Genomic DNA, 16,242 nt, shown 5'->3' with positions numbered 1-16,242 from the left:
CACCTGGGTGGCTCAGCTGTTAAGCATCTGCCTTTGGCTCAGGTCATGATCCCAGGGTCCTGGGATGGAGCCCCGCATCGGGCTCCCTGCTTGGTGGGAAGCCTGCTTCTCCATCTCCCACTCCCCCTGCTTGTGTTCCTTCTCTCACTGTGTCTCTCTCTGTCAAATAAATAAATAAAATCTTTAAAAAAAAAAAGAAAGGTATTATGGTTTGTATAAACTTTAATAAATTGGTGACTAGTGTAGTTGTTGGTGATTAATTTACACTGACTTTAGGTGGAAGTATCATTGTGCTATGTTATACCAGATTAATTTTGTATAAAATTATATTTCACTTTTTAAAAATGAGAAAACTACCTCCAAAATCATGTCAGAAAAGTATTGCTGTTTCTTAGATTTGGACATTAGAAAAAAAAGTTGAGTCAGGACCTTCTGCTTTACTAATTAAAAGATGCTTTTAGATATGTTATCTCAGTTAAGACTTATAGCAATCCTGTAAAATAGACAGGAGTAATTTCCCCCTATTTTATAGGAATCAGAAGCCCACAAACCTTGCTTGAAATATCTAAGGTCACACAGCATATGGCATAATTGGAGCTGTAACTTTAAATTCACCCTCCAGAGTAGCAGTGTCAAGAAAACTTACATATTTTTCTCAAGCAGACATCATATAGCCTACATTCCCTAATCTCAGCATAATAAAACTAGAAATAAATTTTAAAAGTCAAAGAGGCCTGAATACCTATTTTTAGAAATAGGCTCTTCCAAGTAATTATTACACCGATGCACAATAAAAATTATTAATGTTGCTGTTATTTTAATAGAAACCAGGGTATATCAGACTTTAGGAGATTTAAACAAACTCTAATTTTTAAAATATTTTTAATAAATAAAATCATTTCTATGTGTTAGAAATGATTATTTGAAGCAATCCAAATTTACATTAATGTACTTTGATTTTTAATGAGATAATTATACGAATTTTCTCTTTAATGTATTTTGCATTTACATTTTTATGAGATCAAGGAGGAGGCACACAAATGCCAGTCCTTTAGCATTTATACCTTTACCCAATTATTGATACAGCCTATGTAAATAGTTAAAACATAGGATTTGTATCCTTAAGGATTTGTATTCCTTGATCATGTCTTCTTTTGACCTATGTGGTAAATTCCATGAAGTCAGAGAGGATTCCTAGGTTTTTATTTTTTTAATTTTTAAAAAATTTTTAAAGATTTGTTTATTTTAGAGAGAGAGAGCATGAGCAAGGGGAGGGGTGGAAGGAAAGGGAGAGAGAACCTTAAGTAGACTCCCTGCTGAGCCGCAGAGCCCTACCTGGCTCTCAGGACCCTGAGATCATGACCTGAGCTGAAATCAAGAGTCAGTGCTCAACCAACTGAGCCACCCAGGTACCCCTGATTCTTTTTTTAAGGCAGTTTATTCAGGTATGATTCCCATACCATAAAATTCACCCATTTTAAGTGTACAATTTTGTTCCCCCTTTTTTGAAGTTATTGTGGATGCCCATGCAGTTTCAAGAAATACAGAGAGAGATCTCTTGTTCTCTACCTAGTTTCCATGGATGGTAACATTTTGCAAAACTGCAATATACTATCACAACTCAGACATTGACATTAATACAGTTCATCTTTTTTATTCATATTCCCCCAGTTTTATTTTTACTCCCATGTGTAAATGGGTATATGAAATTCTGCACAGTTTCACATATCTGGCATCACACTCAAGATACTGAACAGCTTAGGCACCACAGGGATCCCTCATGCTACCTTTTTATGATTATACCCACTTCCCTCCTGGATAATGATGGTGAACATGTTACCACATGCTTATGTGCCATTTATTATATCCTCTCTGGTGAAATATCTGTTCATGTCTTTTGCCCCCTTTTTAATTGAAAATTTTGATTTCTTTACTTGATTTTTGAGAGTTGTTTATGTAATTTAGATACTAGTCCTTTGTCAGATATGAGGCTTTCAGATATTTCTATCAGTCTGTACATAGTTTGTGTTTTCATCTTCACATGGTCTTTCAAAGAGAAAGATTTTGATTATAGAGGTACACCTTGTCAGTTTTTACTTTTATGGATCATGCTTTTGATGTCAAGTAAGAGAACTCTTTACCCAGTCCTAGATCCTTAAAATTTCCTTCTATGAATTTTAGAAAAAATTAGAAAAGGTTTTACAATTTTATGCTTTACATTTAAGTCCATGATGCAATTTCATTTAATTTTTAAAAGATATGTGAAGTTTAGGTCGAGGATCATCTAAATCTGTTTTTTTATCATTGTTCATCATTCATCCATTTGTTCACTCAACAAACATTTACTGAGCACTTTATAGATCTAAGGCACTGTTTGGTATGGATTTATCCATGTAGCCTATTGTGTGGAATCAATTCCTCGTCTTAGTACTTACAGTCAGTTTTTACTTTGCATGTTACTATGTTAACTGAAATGAGCATATTAGAGATGTGGCCTTGCCTTGCATGGTCTCATGGTCACTATTAATAGTTAACACAATACTGTGCAAAGCAAGGACTGCCTCTATACAGGCGTACCTAGGAGATATTGAGGGTTTGGTTCCAGACCGTCACAATAAACTGAATATCACAGTAAAGCAAATCAAATGAATTTTTTGGTTTCCCAATGCATATAAAAGTTGATTACTCTATACTCTATAAGTGTGCAACAGTATTATATCTAAAAAGTGTACATACCTTAATTAGAAAATACTTTATTACTAAAAGATGCTAACCATCACCTGAGCTTTTGGTGAGTCATGATCACTGATCACAGACCACCATCACAAATACAATAATGAAAAAGTTTGTATTAGGAGAATTACCAAATTGTGACACAGACAAAGTGACAAATACTGTTGGGAAAATGGCATGATACACTTGCTTGATGCAAGTTTGCCTCAAACCTTCAGTTTGTTAAACTCACTATCTATGAGGTATAGTAAAGCAAAACACAATAAAACAAAGTCTGTGTGTATATACATTTTAAAAATTTGTATAATAAATTAAAACCTTAAAAGCACAATATGATAGGTGAGTTCCAAAAGGATTGTCTTAATGAACATGTTTGAGTAAATATTAGTATTCTATAATTAATATGCTTAAAATATGAATCTCAACAATTGTAACATTGATTTTAAAGATCTAAAAAATTAACATTCTAAAGATCTAAAAAATTAACATTCTAAAGATCTAAAAAAGTGCTATTCAAAAAGCACTTTAAAATTTAAATTACTGTTGTTGTAAAGATCTATAGTAGAAATTTCCTCTTATGGACAGATTTATTTTGTGATACTGCCAAAAGGAGCTTTGACATGTTGAATCTTCCCACGAAGTCTTGAAGTTTTCATTTCTGGAAACAGTTGTGATAAAGATGATGGTAGTACTTAAGTACTAGGACTTAAGACAAAAAGGTATCTCTGTTATCACTGACTGATGACTAAGTACTTGACCTTACTTGCCAAACTTTTTTTTATATATTATACAGTATGTAAATCTAGGCCAAGTTAGCGGCTGCTTCTTACTTTATATATTTACTAATTTTTTCTAGTAGCAAAGGTAAATGGCCTCTCCCCAAATTTCACAGATCTTAAATTAATGAAATTTAGAAGCAAGACTATAACGACTTAGGTAATTAAATCCAGAATAATTGGGTGTACTCTGAAATGGAAAAAGCAACATAAGATTATCATTTAAAGAGGGTTGAGAGATGAATACAAAACTACCTGTTATTATAAATTACCTGCTGTGGGCTAGGTTCTCTAAATGGTAAACCCTTTAAGTCCCATGGGATAAGAATTATCCATTATTGGGACACCTGGATGGCTCAGTCGGTTAAGCATCCAACTCTTGGTTTTGGCTCAGGTCATGATCTCATGGGTCGTGAGATCCACTCCTTGTGGGGCTCTGTGCTGGGCATGGAGCCTGCTTGAGATTCTCTTTCTCCCTCTGCCCCCCCCACACACAAATAAATCAATCTTTAAAGAAAGAACTATCCATTATTTTACTGATGAGGAAAATGAAGACCACAGACTATATGTGAATCAGATTCTGTGTTGGAGTTTGAGCCAGATCTTTTTTCACATCAAAGCCTATGAGAAGAGAAGCTGCAGCTGGGGACAACAATGGAGGTAATAAGCAGGGACAGAAAGAAGAGATGAGAGCCAGTGAAGAAGAAACAGATGGTAGATTGCCTTTGCCATCTGTGGGCTCTAACAGTTCTGGGCATAAGATTTGGTGGTTAGGAATAAAGTCTTTGGACTCAGACCTAAGTTTGAATCCTAAATTTTACATTTGCCAGCTAGGAGATCTCAGGCAAAGTTGCTTAACCTCTCTGGATCACAGTCTCCTAAAGTATAAAATTAGAATAATAATTTCTACCTATTAGGGTTGTTGTGAGGATTAAAATGAGATCACATATAAAGCTTTAACAGAGTGCTTAGCACAGAGAAAGTATTAAATGGTGGTTTATAGTACAAAAACTATTATTAATATCTTTTATTAGATATTATATACATAATATTATGTACAAGAGGGAACACAGCCAGGAATTCCAAGCCTTAAATATGAACACAGAAAGAGTTAAAAGGGGTATTTTTTTCCAACTTTCTTTAAAAAAATTTCCTCCATCCTTTAAAAATTTTGATCAAAAATGGCAAAAATAATTCTTGCTATTTTGATATTTTTTTGATAGGCATCTCCTACTTCTCTTAAGCCATAATGCTGGGCATTTATTTCCTTAGTGATGGTTTTCAGTGCGTATTACACTAAACCCTCGAGCAGTAATTTTTAAACTGTGCGCACATCTAACAAAGAATTTTTTCAAATTCACAAGCCTGGATTCCACACCAGATTTCTGTTTACAGAAAAGTTGTAAGAATAATGAAAATAGCTAGTATATACTCTTTACCCATATTCATCAATTTGAAAATTTTTCCAACATTGCTTTATCACTCTCTCTATAGAGAGATAGATATTACTATTCTTCTGAACCATTTGAGACTAGGTTGCATTTATTATGCCTTAACACTTCAGTGTGTTTCCTAAGAACAAGAATATACTGCGATACAGCCACTGTATAGTTATCAAATTCAGGAAATTTAACATTGATACAATATTTTATCCAACCTTCATCCCATAGGTCTGGTTTTTCAATTATCCCAAAAATGTCCTTGAACCTTTCCTCAGCTTTTCTTTGACTTCACAGCATTTTTGAAGATAAATTGTCATTTTACAGACTCCATTTGGGTTCATTCCTCTGATTATGCCTCATGTTTAGATTCAGTTTACATATACATGTTTGGCTGGAATACTGCATAATTGATGATGTGCCCTTCTCAGAGTATCATGGCCAGAGGCACGTGTAGTCCATTTGTCTCTTACTCATAAATGTTAATTTTGATCATTTGGTTAAAAACTATCTTCATAATTTTGGTAATCAGTGAGTAGTATGTGAGAAGATACTTGGAGATGCTATAAATATTCCATTCTTTATCAGATTCCAGATCCAGCATCCACTGATAATTTTTGCCAGAATTATTATTCCCACAACGATTATAAAATGATTCTTCTAACCCATTATTCCTTTTACATTTATTAGTTGACATTTTACTGTAAAGGAGACCTTTCTTTTCTCCTTTATGTGTTTATTGATCATAAGGGTAAACTCATGGACGCTTTTTTTTTGATGGATTATAATCTATTACTGTCCTTATTTTTATTTTGATGCTCAAATTGTCCTAGGTTTGACCAATAGGAGCTTTTTCACAATGGCTCCTAACATCCCTTTTGACATTATCTAATTGCTTTTGTTTTGTTTTGTTTTGATTTTCTTCAGCTCACTGGACATTTGTAGTCTGCATTTAAGAAATACTGTCTTAGTATTTTCTTGGTAGCCCTTGAAGGGGTCCCAAGTGGACTGGAAAGATTAAAGTTGGGAGAAGGATGTATCTTTTTGCCATATTTATATGTTACAAAGCTTCAGTTGGTTCCTTCTCTAAGCAAACTCTCAAAAATATGTAATATGTAGAGTTTATGATTTTGTTTATTAGATTAATATTAAAATTAACTTGTTAACTTTTGCCAAAGAGTCACTGGATGAAATCAGCAAAAAATAAGCCAAGCAATCATTGTGCAAATGCTTCAGCCACACTTTAAATGATTAAACATTGGATCTTTGAGACAATAACATGTTGATTTGTAGGTATATGCACCTGTATAGAGCTGGTGGCTCTTGCTCTGGGATGGTTGGTTTGATAGCAATTACGCTGGGCCACTTATAAATGTTAGAAGAGAAGGAGAGTCAGGGAGTCTTTTCTCTAGGGTTCAATTTCTTTAGAGGAAACCCTTCTTCATTCAACCTGGGTAAGGGAAAGGGGTTAGAGTATATGCCTAATCATTCTAGGCACTTGATGCTTGTGTGTTGAGGGATAGCTTATGGTCTGTTGTCCCATATTATTTTATTTAATTTCCATAAAGATTGTAAAAGGGCTAATCTTTTTCATTATTGTATAAAGATGGAAGCAGTGACCCAGTAATCCCTTGATTTTTGTTTCTCATTTTACTCTCAATTATTTTCATACTTACACTCTTGTTTTCGAACCCCAAAAGCTTTTTGAGAGTTGTGCAAGGTACATAAGCTTCTGCTTAAGTCTCTGCACTATTCCATACTGTCTTTCTCCTTCCTCTTCTTGGCTTCATTAGTAACCACTACTCCTTCCACTTTCATGTTACAGAAATCTGTTAAAATGTTTTGTCCACTCACCAGCCTATTTTCCCTCTCTTTTAGGCTTAAGTTTTCCCTTTTTTAAAATTTCTTTTCTCTCGTTTTAATAAGAAGGAAAGTTGATTAAATATATGTGTTCACTCTGAAAATTTTAACAAGAAGTTAGGAGTTGACTATAAAAGATTTTCCCACAACTGAGTTAGAATATTTCTTTTACTTAGTACTATCTAATTGATACCTCACAAATCATGTTAATGAGATGGTACTGTACTATATATATTTATCCTGGTCCTGGATTAAGACCTATTCCTGAAATCATGTTAGCATGATAGCATGTTAGCATATCAAAATAATTTTATAGTTTAAGACTATTAAAATCAAGCTATGTAATACTGAAAGAGCTTTTTCAGAAGGAAAAGCACCATATATGCATAATAACTCTGGATGTAACAGGCCTAAAATATTGTCAGGTAGAGGTGAGACAGATCATTTAGAGGTGATAGTGGCTGTTTGTTCCATAAATGGACCTTTAGCTAAGCGAGAAGCTTTATTCATTCTTATTGATATTTTTCCAAGACTATTTATTTTTGAAAAGTGCTGGAATCTTCCTAAAGTCATGTTAATTTCCATTTATGTTATCCCAGCTACTGTTCCATGGTAGCATAAGACTTTAGGAACACAATGTTAAATTTGAAATGTAAGATAATAAACAAAAATACAAAATTCCTTATACATGAGATTAAAGTAATAGTCTCGTTCTGTCTCGTTCACTAATGTGACATATTTACCCACACTGCCACTGATTGTTCACAGCTGTTCAGTTGAGTTACTCATCCCATAACCAGGAGTGCCAGGCTTTTGAGTCTTCTATCCATGTGAGACATTTGCATATACATGTACTTACATACATGAGTACATGTGCAAGTAGTACAGAAGTGAACATAAATATTTGGCCCTTACACAAAAATAGAATGTAATAGCTCTGAGACATAGGGAGCATTACTTGACTACTGTATGAAAATTATCAAAATTAATTAAATTGATAGGCATGTTTGCATAATTCCAGGAAAATAGAAATTCTTGAATAATATTCATTTGCATGTTTGGCCATTGCTTTATTTGAGATTCTTCATCCAATTTAAAAAGGAGTTCTGAGATTTATTTTATTTTGCATTACTCATTCTCCATAAATGTAAATTTAAACTTTAAAATTTACTAAATAGTATCTAAGTCTTTGTTTGTAATTATCAATCATTATCATTCTGAAAAATGAGAAAATATAGCATCCTAATTGGCTTGGGTTTTTTTTCCCCCAGAACTTTTTCTCTTCTCTGGAGGGAAGAATTTCAACTTTGAAATCTTATATGGAATTTTTGTTGGAATAATTTCTCCTCTGTTATGAAATTTTAATTATTTCCATCAGCTGAGAAATAGTAAAGCACTGTTTCTAACTTTGGAGACCGAGAGAAAATATCTTTGCTTTCATTTTAAAGGTCCTTCGAATTTTATAAATCCTCTGAACATGATAAACTTTAAACAAAATAAATTCAAATTTGGAGGAAAAGGCATCGGGCATTTTAAATTGTATTAATTACAGTTGATCTTCCTTATTTGCAGATTTTGTATTTGTGAAGTCTTCTGCTCACTAAAATTTGTGTTTATCCCCCAAATCAACACTCTCGGCACTTTCACAGTCATTCTCAGACATGTACAGACCTGCAGAAAATTTGGGTCTCTGATATGCTCTTCCCACGTAAGGTCAAATAAGGCAATGTTCTGCTCTCTTGTTTTAGCTCTAATATAGTGAACAAGTGTCCTTTTTTTAATCTATTTATTGGCACATTTTTTACATGTTTGTGCTTTTTTGTTGATGATTTCACTGTTTAAAATGGCCCCACGCTTACTGCTAAAGTGCTGTGTAGTGTCCTAAGTGTAAGAACCTAAGTGTGATGGTTCTTTAGAGAGAAAATGCCTGTGTTAGATGAGCTCTGGTCAGCTTTGGTGAGTTCAGCGATAATAAATCAACAGTGTATATATATATTTTTTAGTATAATAACTTTTTATTAGACATCTACAAGACTGTGGTATCTTGTAGCTTTTGACCAGGTTTATACAATCTCAATTTTTCAATAGTGCAACCTGTGCAAGCAAAAAAAGGGGAGGGGGGGAGGAAAACAAAAGGAAACAAAAAAACCAATTGTCCCCTCACTTGTTTTTATAAACATCTATTATAGGCGAAACAAAACTTACCCATATTATAGATAAGTGTCTATTCACATTTGTACAAGGTGTCTTTAAACAGAAACATGCATAAAACAAGATTATGTATTGATCAGTTGGCAAAAATATGGCCAGGAGCTTTCAGGAACCTAACCCCGCGTATCTCCTAGGAACAGTGGTTCAGTATTGGCTAATTCACTGTAGTGACTTTATAGAGCATAACTACCAGGAATTACAAGAATTGACCATATTTCTTTTATTTGTATATTAAGTAGACTATGCTCTTATAAGAGCATTGTTTCCTAGAAGTATCTATATTCCTCAACCTGTTTTGAGTGAACAAATTATCAGCAGTGATTTCATCACAAAAATCCATATTTACAACAAAACTATTTATTTCAAATACAAAAAAATTCTTTTGTGTTTAATTTTTTTTCAATTTGAAACTCTGTATATTCAATGATTCCACTACGCAGCTGGTATTTTTTGGGCTGAATTCCTGGCACAAATGACAGAGTACTATATCTTTTATAATGTTATGTTTTAATTGTGAAAATCTTTATACTAAGATTTTATTAAAACTTTAATAAGAAATCTGAAGATTGTATACTTTGAAGTCAGATTTTGATTGATTCAGTTCAAACACCTATTTTAAAGAATTTTGAAATCATGTAAGACCCCAGCATGAAACACTGTCATAATTTATATCCTTTAGAGCTGGATGTTGACACATTACTAATAATAACACAAGAATCTGTTTCATGCCATTGTTATTGGCACTATCATAATACATGCTGAGGTTTTAAATTTTTTGTGGAACATAATACAGGCTTTTTTATTTTTCAGGTTTGGGTTTGGTTGGTTGGTTTGGCCATCAATATAAAAGAATTGCGTTTATGAGCAAAAGAATAACCATGGCTGAAATATCAAGTAACTAAAGGAGATGAAGAATTGTGTGTATCAATATGAACAAATGAGTTTATTCAGCAGGCATAACATCTGCACAACTGAAGTATCATTAAATTTACCAAGTTCTTCTCATTTTCATTTTATGAAAATATGATCTTGTCACAACAAATACCTAATATTTTTGTAGCTGTGGAATGAACTTTATATGCATTATCTCATTCCCAATACAACAGCCTTTTGAACTACAGATATTGTTATTATGTAATATGCAAATTATCACATTACATATGAAGAAACTAAAGCTTAGAATAGTCGAATTCCCCAAGATCCTGTAAGTTATAACCAGTGGAGTCAGAATTTAAACTCAAGTCTGTTCGATTTCAGAGTCCACAACATTGTGCTCCCTCCATGACTTACTCTGCAGCTTCTGCAATAGATATCATGTCGTTTTGAGAGTTTTATCACTTTTCTGACAGTTCCACCCACATTCCACATCACTGTTACCCTAAGGAGGATGGGGATGGAACTCTATAAACACCCTTTCCTTTCCCAAAGCATAAATGTATGATATTAATCTTCCTCAAGGGGCTTATCATACTCTGTTTTTGCCCAGTATGAAGAACTGCTTTAAAGGGAAAGGTACATTCCAAAAGGGCAATTTGTGGTATTATTCATCAGTAGGAGAATAGAAAATGCAGTTTCCTTTGAATTATGTGTACATGAACCTCAAACTTCCACCCTCCCCATCAAGTTTTTTTTCCCCCCTCCAAGAGCCAGCTGCTAGCTTTACCTCTTTCTACCTGCCGGATACTTTCTAAATCACATTATCCAGTGCTCAATTTAAGTGATTCCCCATTAAAGTCCAGAGCCTAGGGAAATCACCCTGATTCTGTGTTCCCTAGCAACATCCCTGAGAATAACAACAGCTGCTTAACAGCTGCTTAACCAGAAAGATGCTGCAGGGGAAATACACAGAAATTGATATTAAATGCTTTAAATCTTGAGACTTCAAACATTATAGTTACCATGTTGTATTATTTACCTTCAGTGGTACAAAAACAAAAGAGAAAAATAAATCTGATCATCAAAAAAGGGACAAGATATGCTAAATGACCTTAGCAAGCAATGTGCTTCTAGATATTTTCTTGCAATGATAAACAGGGAAGTAGCCATGATGGAAATAAAATACCTTTCTTTATGATTTTGAATCTTAAAATGTTAAACTTGTGTCAATTAAATTTTACTTACATTGTAATATGAAATGGCTTTGTTTAAACATTTAGCAAACTTAAAATTCCTTATAAATTTTTGTTGATAATCTTTACTTTTTCTGTTAATCATTATTACTTTCTCTGTACTTTGCCTTTTCCAGAATGTCAAATAATTGGAATCATACATTATGTAGCCTTTTCAGATCATTTTCTTTCTCTTAGTAATACGCATTTTAAGTTTCCTCCCTGTCTTTTCATGGCTTCATAGCTCAGTTCTTTTAGTTCTAAATATTTCACTGTATGTATGTACTACAGTTCATCCATTGACCTATTGAAGAATATCTTGGTTGCTTACAAGTTTTGTAATTAGAATAAAGATGTTACAAACATTTGTGTATAGATTTTTATGTGGACTAAGTTTTTGACTTATTTGGGTAAATACCAGGGATCACAAATGCCAGATCATATGGTAAAAGAAACTGCCAAACTGTTTTCCAAAGTGACTGTACTATTTTGCATTCCCACACCTTTGCCCGCACTTGGTGTTGTCAGTGTTTTGGATTTCAAGCATTCTAATATATGTGTAGTATTTATTATCTCATTGTTTTGATTTGAGATTGTAGAATAACATATGATGTGGAGTGTCTTTTCATATGCTTATTTACTACCTATAAATCTTTTTTGGTTAGACATCTGTTGATCTTTTGCAAATTTTTAAGTGGGTTGTTTTCTTACTGTTGAATTTTAAGAGTTCTTTGTATATTTTAGATTCCAGTCCTTTGTCAGATAAGTGTTTTGCACATATTTTCTCTGGCTCTGTGTCTTGTCTTTTCAATCTTTTAATATCCTATATTAAAAATACAAATTTATTATAGCCTAATCACTAAGAACTGCTACCATTATTGTGGTGTGTATGTTAGGGATAAAAGATTATTTTTTGTGGTTTCTTTGTAAAAATTAATTTCCCCACATTTAAAAACTATTAATATGTTCCTTCTCTTTGAACTCCCCATCCCTTTATACCTTAAGCTCTTGGGATTCCAAGCAGTTCACTGTAAAGAAGAGTGAAAAATTATCCTGGACTGTTTTTCTGTTCTGATCAACAAGTAACCCATTAGAGTGGTCATTATCCAAATAATAGCCAATAATTCAGTAAATATACATGTGGAACATACCTTTTTGAATACTGAAAAAATATATCTTTGACATTCTTTGAAATTCCTAATAATTTTTTAAAATTTCTAGTCACCTCTGGAGTTTTTTTTTTCCTTTCTTTTTTTGTTAGTTCTCATTATAAACAGTTAATTAAAACTATTTTATAGATAGCCCATGCTATGAAATTTATTTTAATGATTTTATATGAAAATCAATCCTCCACATTTTTAAATTGCATGCACGCACATATTAGTAGTCAACTCAGATTTATAAAACAAGAATATTTTGATTGGAAAAGAGATCATGGAAGTATCTATATTAGTTAAAAGCTCTTCCTGATTTCATGTTTCTCTATGAATTTATTTGCCTAGAAAAAGTTACTTATTTTAAAGCCAAGATTGGGGTGCCTGGGTGGCTCAGTCGTTAATCGTCTGCCTTCGGCTCAGGTCATGATCCTAGGGTCCTGGGATCGAACCCTGCATTGGGCTCCCTGCTCAGCGGGAAGCCTGCTTCTCCCTCTCCTGCTCTCCCTGCTTGTGTTCCTTCTCACGCCGTCTCTGTCTCTCTCTCTGTCAAATAAATAAATAAAATCCTTTAAAAAAAAAAAAAGCCAAGATCAAATAGGAAGTCTAGGCCAGTAGTTTCCTAATATCTGTATACTAGGCAGTCCAATATTTCTTAACAGATAAATGTAGAGCCGCTCTGGTTGGAGGTCAAATGAAGGTAGAAGAGACTGGAATATGCTCTCTTCTACCTTTTCCCAGGTACCTTTGAGGAATCCACAGGGCTATATGGAGAAGAACTGGAAAATTAGTCTAAATTATGATTTTTATTTAAAGCAACAACAAAACCAAATAGTCATTACTAAGCTATTTATCATGGAGTTCTAGGTGTCTAATTTATAAGGTTTCTGAATTAGACTTCAGGGCCTATGTTACATTTTATTACAGTCTACAACTTAAGTGTAGACTGGCAAGAATTAAAGGAAAAGCCTGTTTCACAGCTGTTATGCATCTGGGAGTTTGGTTAAAAGGGGCTAGCTTAGCTTAGCCTGAGTCGTGATAAAAAGCAGGGTCTAGAGGCCTTTTAACTAAAGTCCTGTGCTCTGATCAGAGCTGTATTTAATACTGGCCCATAAGTCCACATAATTATAATTTGTAAGAGTCTTTAGGACATCAGTAACTTTTAAATCTTACCATGTGAAAAATGATTATGTCACCTGTGGACTTTAAAAGTAGTTAGCAAACTGGGATAAAGGTGATGATCAAATCAAAGATTTCTGCAACTTTCTCTGTCCAAGTTTTGTACTTAGGATGTTCCAGCTATTCTTTGTAATATACCACTCCTTTTAATGTGCTTTAATGAGGAATGTTAATTCTGGTAGATTAATGCTTCGTGTCACAGTTGACCTTACCACATTCTGGCTTTCTCCCAGGCTTGCAGATGGGTCAGGGGCTGTGGAGAGTGGCCAGAAACCAGCAGCTACAGCAAGAAGGTTATAGTGAGCAAGGCTACCTCAGCAGAGAGCAGAGCAGGAGGATGGCTGCCAACAACATTTCTAACACCAGTCAGCGTAAACAAGTCCAAGGAGGCATTGATCTATATCATCTTTTGAAGGCACGGAAATCTAAAGAACAAGAAGGATTCATTAATTTGGAAATGTTGCCCCCTGAGCTAAGCTTTACCATCTTGTCCTACCTGAATGCAACTGACCTCTGCTTAGCTTCATGTGTTTGGCAGGACCTTGCAAATGATGAACTTCTCTGGCAAGGGTAAGTCCATCCTAGCATCTTTAATTCAGATATCTCTAAACACAATCATGCTTAAATGTTATTTTTATAATATATATATAATATATATATCATGTATATGTATATAAATGTATTATGATGTATTTCTTTTTAACCTTGGTTTGTATTTTGACTTGTTCTTTATTAAAACCCAGAAAGATAATGAGTCATCATCACAGTCAAATTTGATACTGGGAAAAGAAGGACCGTATAAAGGAAAATGACTTTACAGTTAGAAGAGAAGTTACCAATGAAGAGGTGTCAGTTTATTCTAGAAATACAAGTTGTTGGGGTGTCTGCCTGCGTCAGTCGGTAGAGCATGCAACTAACTCTTGATCTCAGGGTTGTAAGTTTGAGCTGCACATTAGATGTAGAGATTACCTAAAAAAATAATAAAATATCTAAAAAAACATACAAGTTAAGTGAGAATTTATAATCCAAAACTTAAAGTGTTCGCACCCCTGGTAGTTTGTGCTTCCCAAATGAAGATTGTGTGCTTACTAATTTATATACTTCTATCACAGAGGCGCTTGTTAATATAAACTGGTGAATGTTTCATCTACTTATTTTTTCTAACCAACATTTCATCAATGAAGTAGGAAAATAGTAGAATGAAAGGAGATAATCTGCTTGCTGAAGTAAAAGTACACTATAGAAATTATAGCCAGTGATTCTATCAGTTTAAATTTAGCCTATAAATTTAGAAATGTTTAGAATAGAATCCATGTAACTTCAGGTACTTCTTAAATAACATCATATACTTGAGTTGTAAATATGTTACCAAACTTACAAGAATCTTTGGATCTTGAACTTTGTAGTATCTAAGGTTTATTTAAATCTCATTTCTAGTGATTTAAAACATGTCTAAAAACAAAGGTCTTTTTGTGACTTTAAATAATTTCTAAATGAAAATCTAATTGAGAGAATTCATAAATTATCCAAATAACCAAACTTTAGTAAAAATGTATTACTAACAATATTTCTAATGCAGGCTTTCTGATGCTACAGAATTACAGTATTAAATATATAGTTAATTTCTCAACATCTAAATAAAGAAAAATCATAAGCATCACCCTGTTACTCTCTCATTATCTTGTTATAGTGAAGGTACTGTGAAAGTGAGAGGAACTTAGTGTTTATGGTTATTAATTTCTTAATCGGTAAAAGAAGAAATAAAAATACTTTAACACTGGCTCATTATTTGTTTAAAATTTCTGCATTTTAGTATTACCAGAAAACTTAATTTGTAATCCTATATTTGAACTCTGAAAAAAAAGTTCATTTCTAAGCTTATCTGAACTCAATCAAAATGTCCTCTTTATCTGGGATTTAAATCTGGGTGTGCATTTCTGAAAGAAATGCTTCCTTTATTGTTACCACATAATTATGTCTATTTTTATGACACTTGTTTTTTTTCCTTAGTGATAAATTGCTTCTATTTTAAATTGAAGGCCAGCTTAGTTTTTATTTTAACTTCAGATGTGTCGAATACTTTTTAATGTTGAGAGGTTCTGTTATTTTCACATAGCTCAGTAATAAAAGTCAAAAGCTATAGGACTAAAGGTTCTGCTAAAATATTGATAATTTTCTAAACAAACTCCTAAACCACTATTTTAGAATCAGGGATTTCATTTGGTTAGTAAAAATAATGCAAGGATATAAATATTAAGAAGATATTCTCATTTAATTATATATTTTACCCACTACCCTCACAATTTTTGATGTTACAAGGCTGAGACAGTAACTTTCTTGTTACCCTATACATTGTATGTGTGTGACATGAAATTTGAGTCAAAAATCAGTAATTAATATCAGAAAATGAAACTATTTTAATATCACTACAAGTAGGTGTTTTTGAACACACAATTTCAGATAATTTTGAGATAGTCATTAAAAGTGCACTAAATTCTCTATCTCTAGAGTAATGCACTTATATTTAATGATCTGTGGTCTAATGATCCAGAATTTCTAGGCATTATAATAAGATAAAATGAGATAAAACTTTAGCTTTCAAATAATAACCAGTAGCTAATGCCTTTGTAGAGAGTTGGACACAACTATCCCAAACTGCAAAAATCAGTATTTTTTTATTATGTTAATCACCATACATTACATCATTAGTTCTTGATGTAGTGTTCCATGATTCATTGTTTGCATATAACACCCAGTGCTCCATTCAGTATGTGCCCTCTTT

General features: G+C 33.2%; 1 protein-coding gene across 1 annotated transcript in view; it reads left to right on the top strand.

Annotated features, from left to right (window-relative positions):
• The window catches only part of FBXO8 (F-box protein 8), a 46,509-nt gene that overhangs the window by 5,283 nt on the left and 24,984 nt on the right, over positions 1 to 16,242 (top strand). The window contains exon 2 of the mRNA XM_025874480.2: positions 13,694 to 14,030. Coding sequence (XP_025730265.1) covers positions 13,702 to 14,030 — 329 coding nt within the window. The 5' untranslated portion in view covers positions 13,694 to 13,701. The remainder of the gene's footprint in view (positions 1 to 13,693; positions 14,031 to 16,242) is intronic.

Source organism: Callorhinus ursinus, unplaced genomic scaffold, assembly GCF_003265705.2.
Source record: "Callorhinus ursinus isolate GAN/ISIS: 27379988/994484 unplaced genomic scaffold, GSC_fseal_2.0 scaffold4, whole genome shotgun sequence".
Taxonomy (NCBI): Eukaryota; Metazoa; Chordata; class Mammalia; order Carnivora; family Otariidae; genus Callorhinus; species Callorhinus ursinus.
The sequence above is the reverse complement of the archived record's forward strand: the minus strand, read 5'-3'. Positions and strand labels throughout refer to the sequence as shown.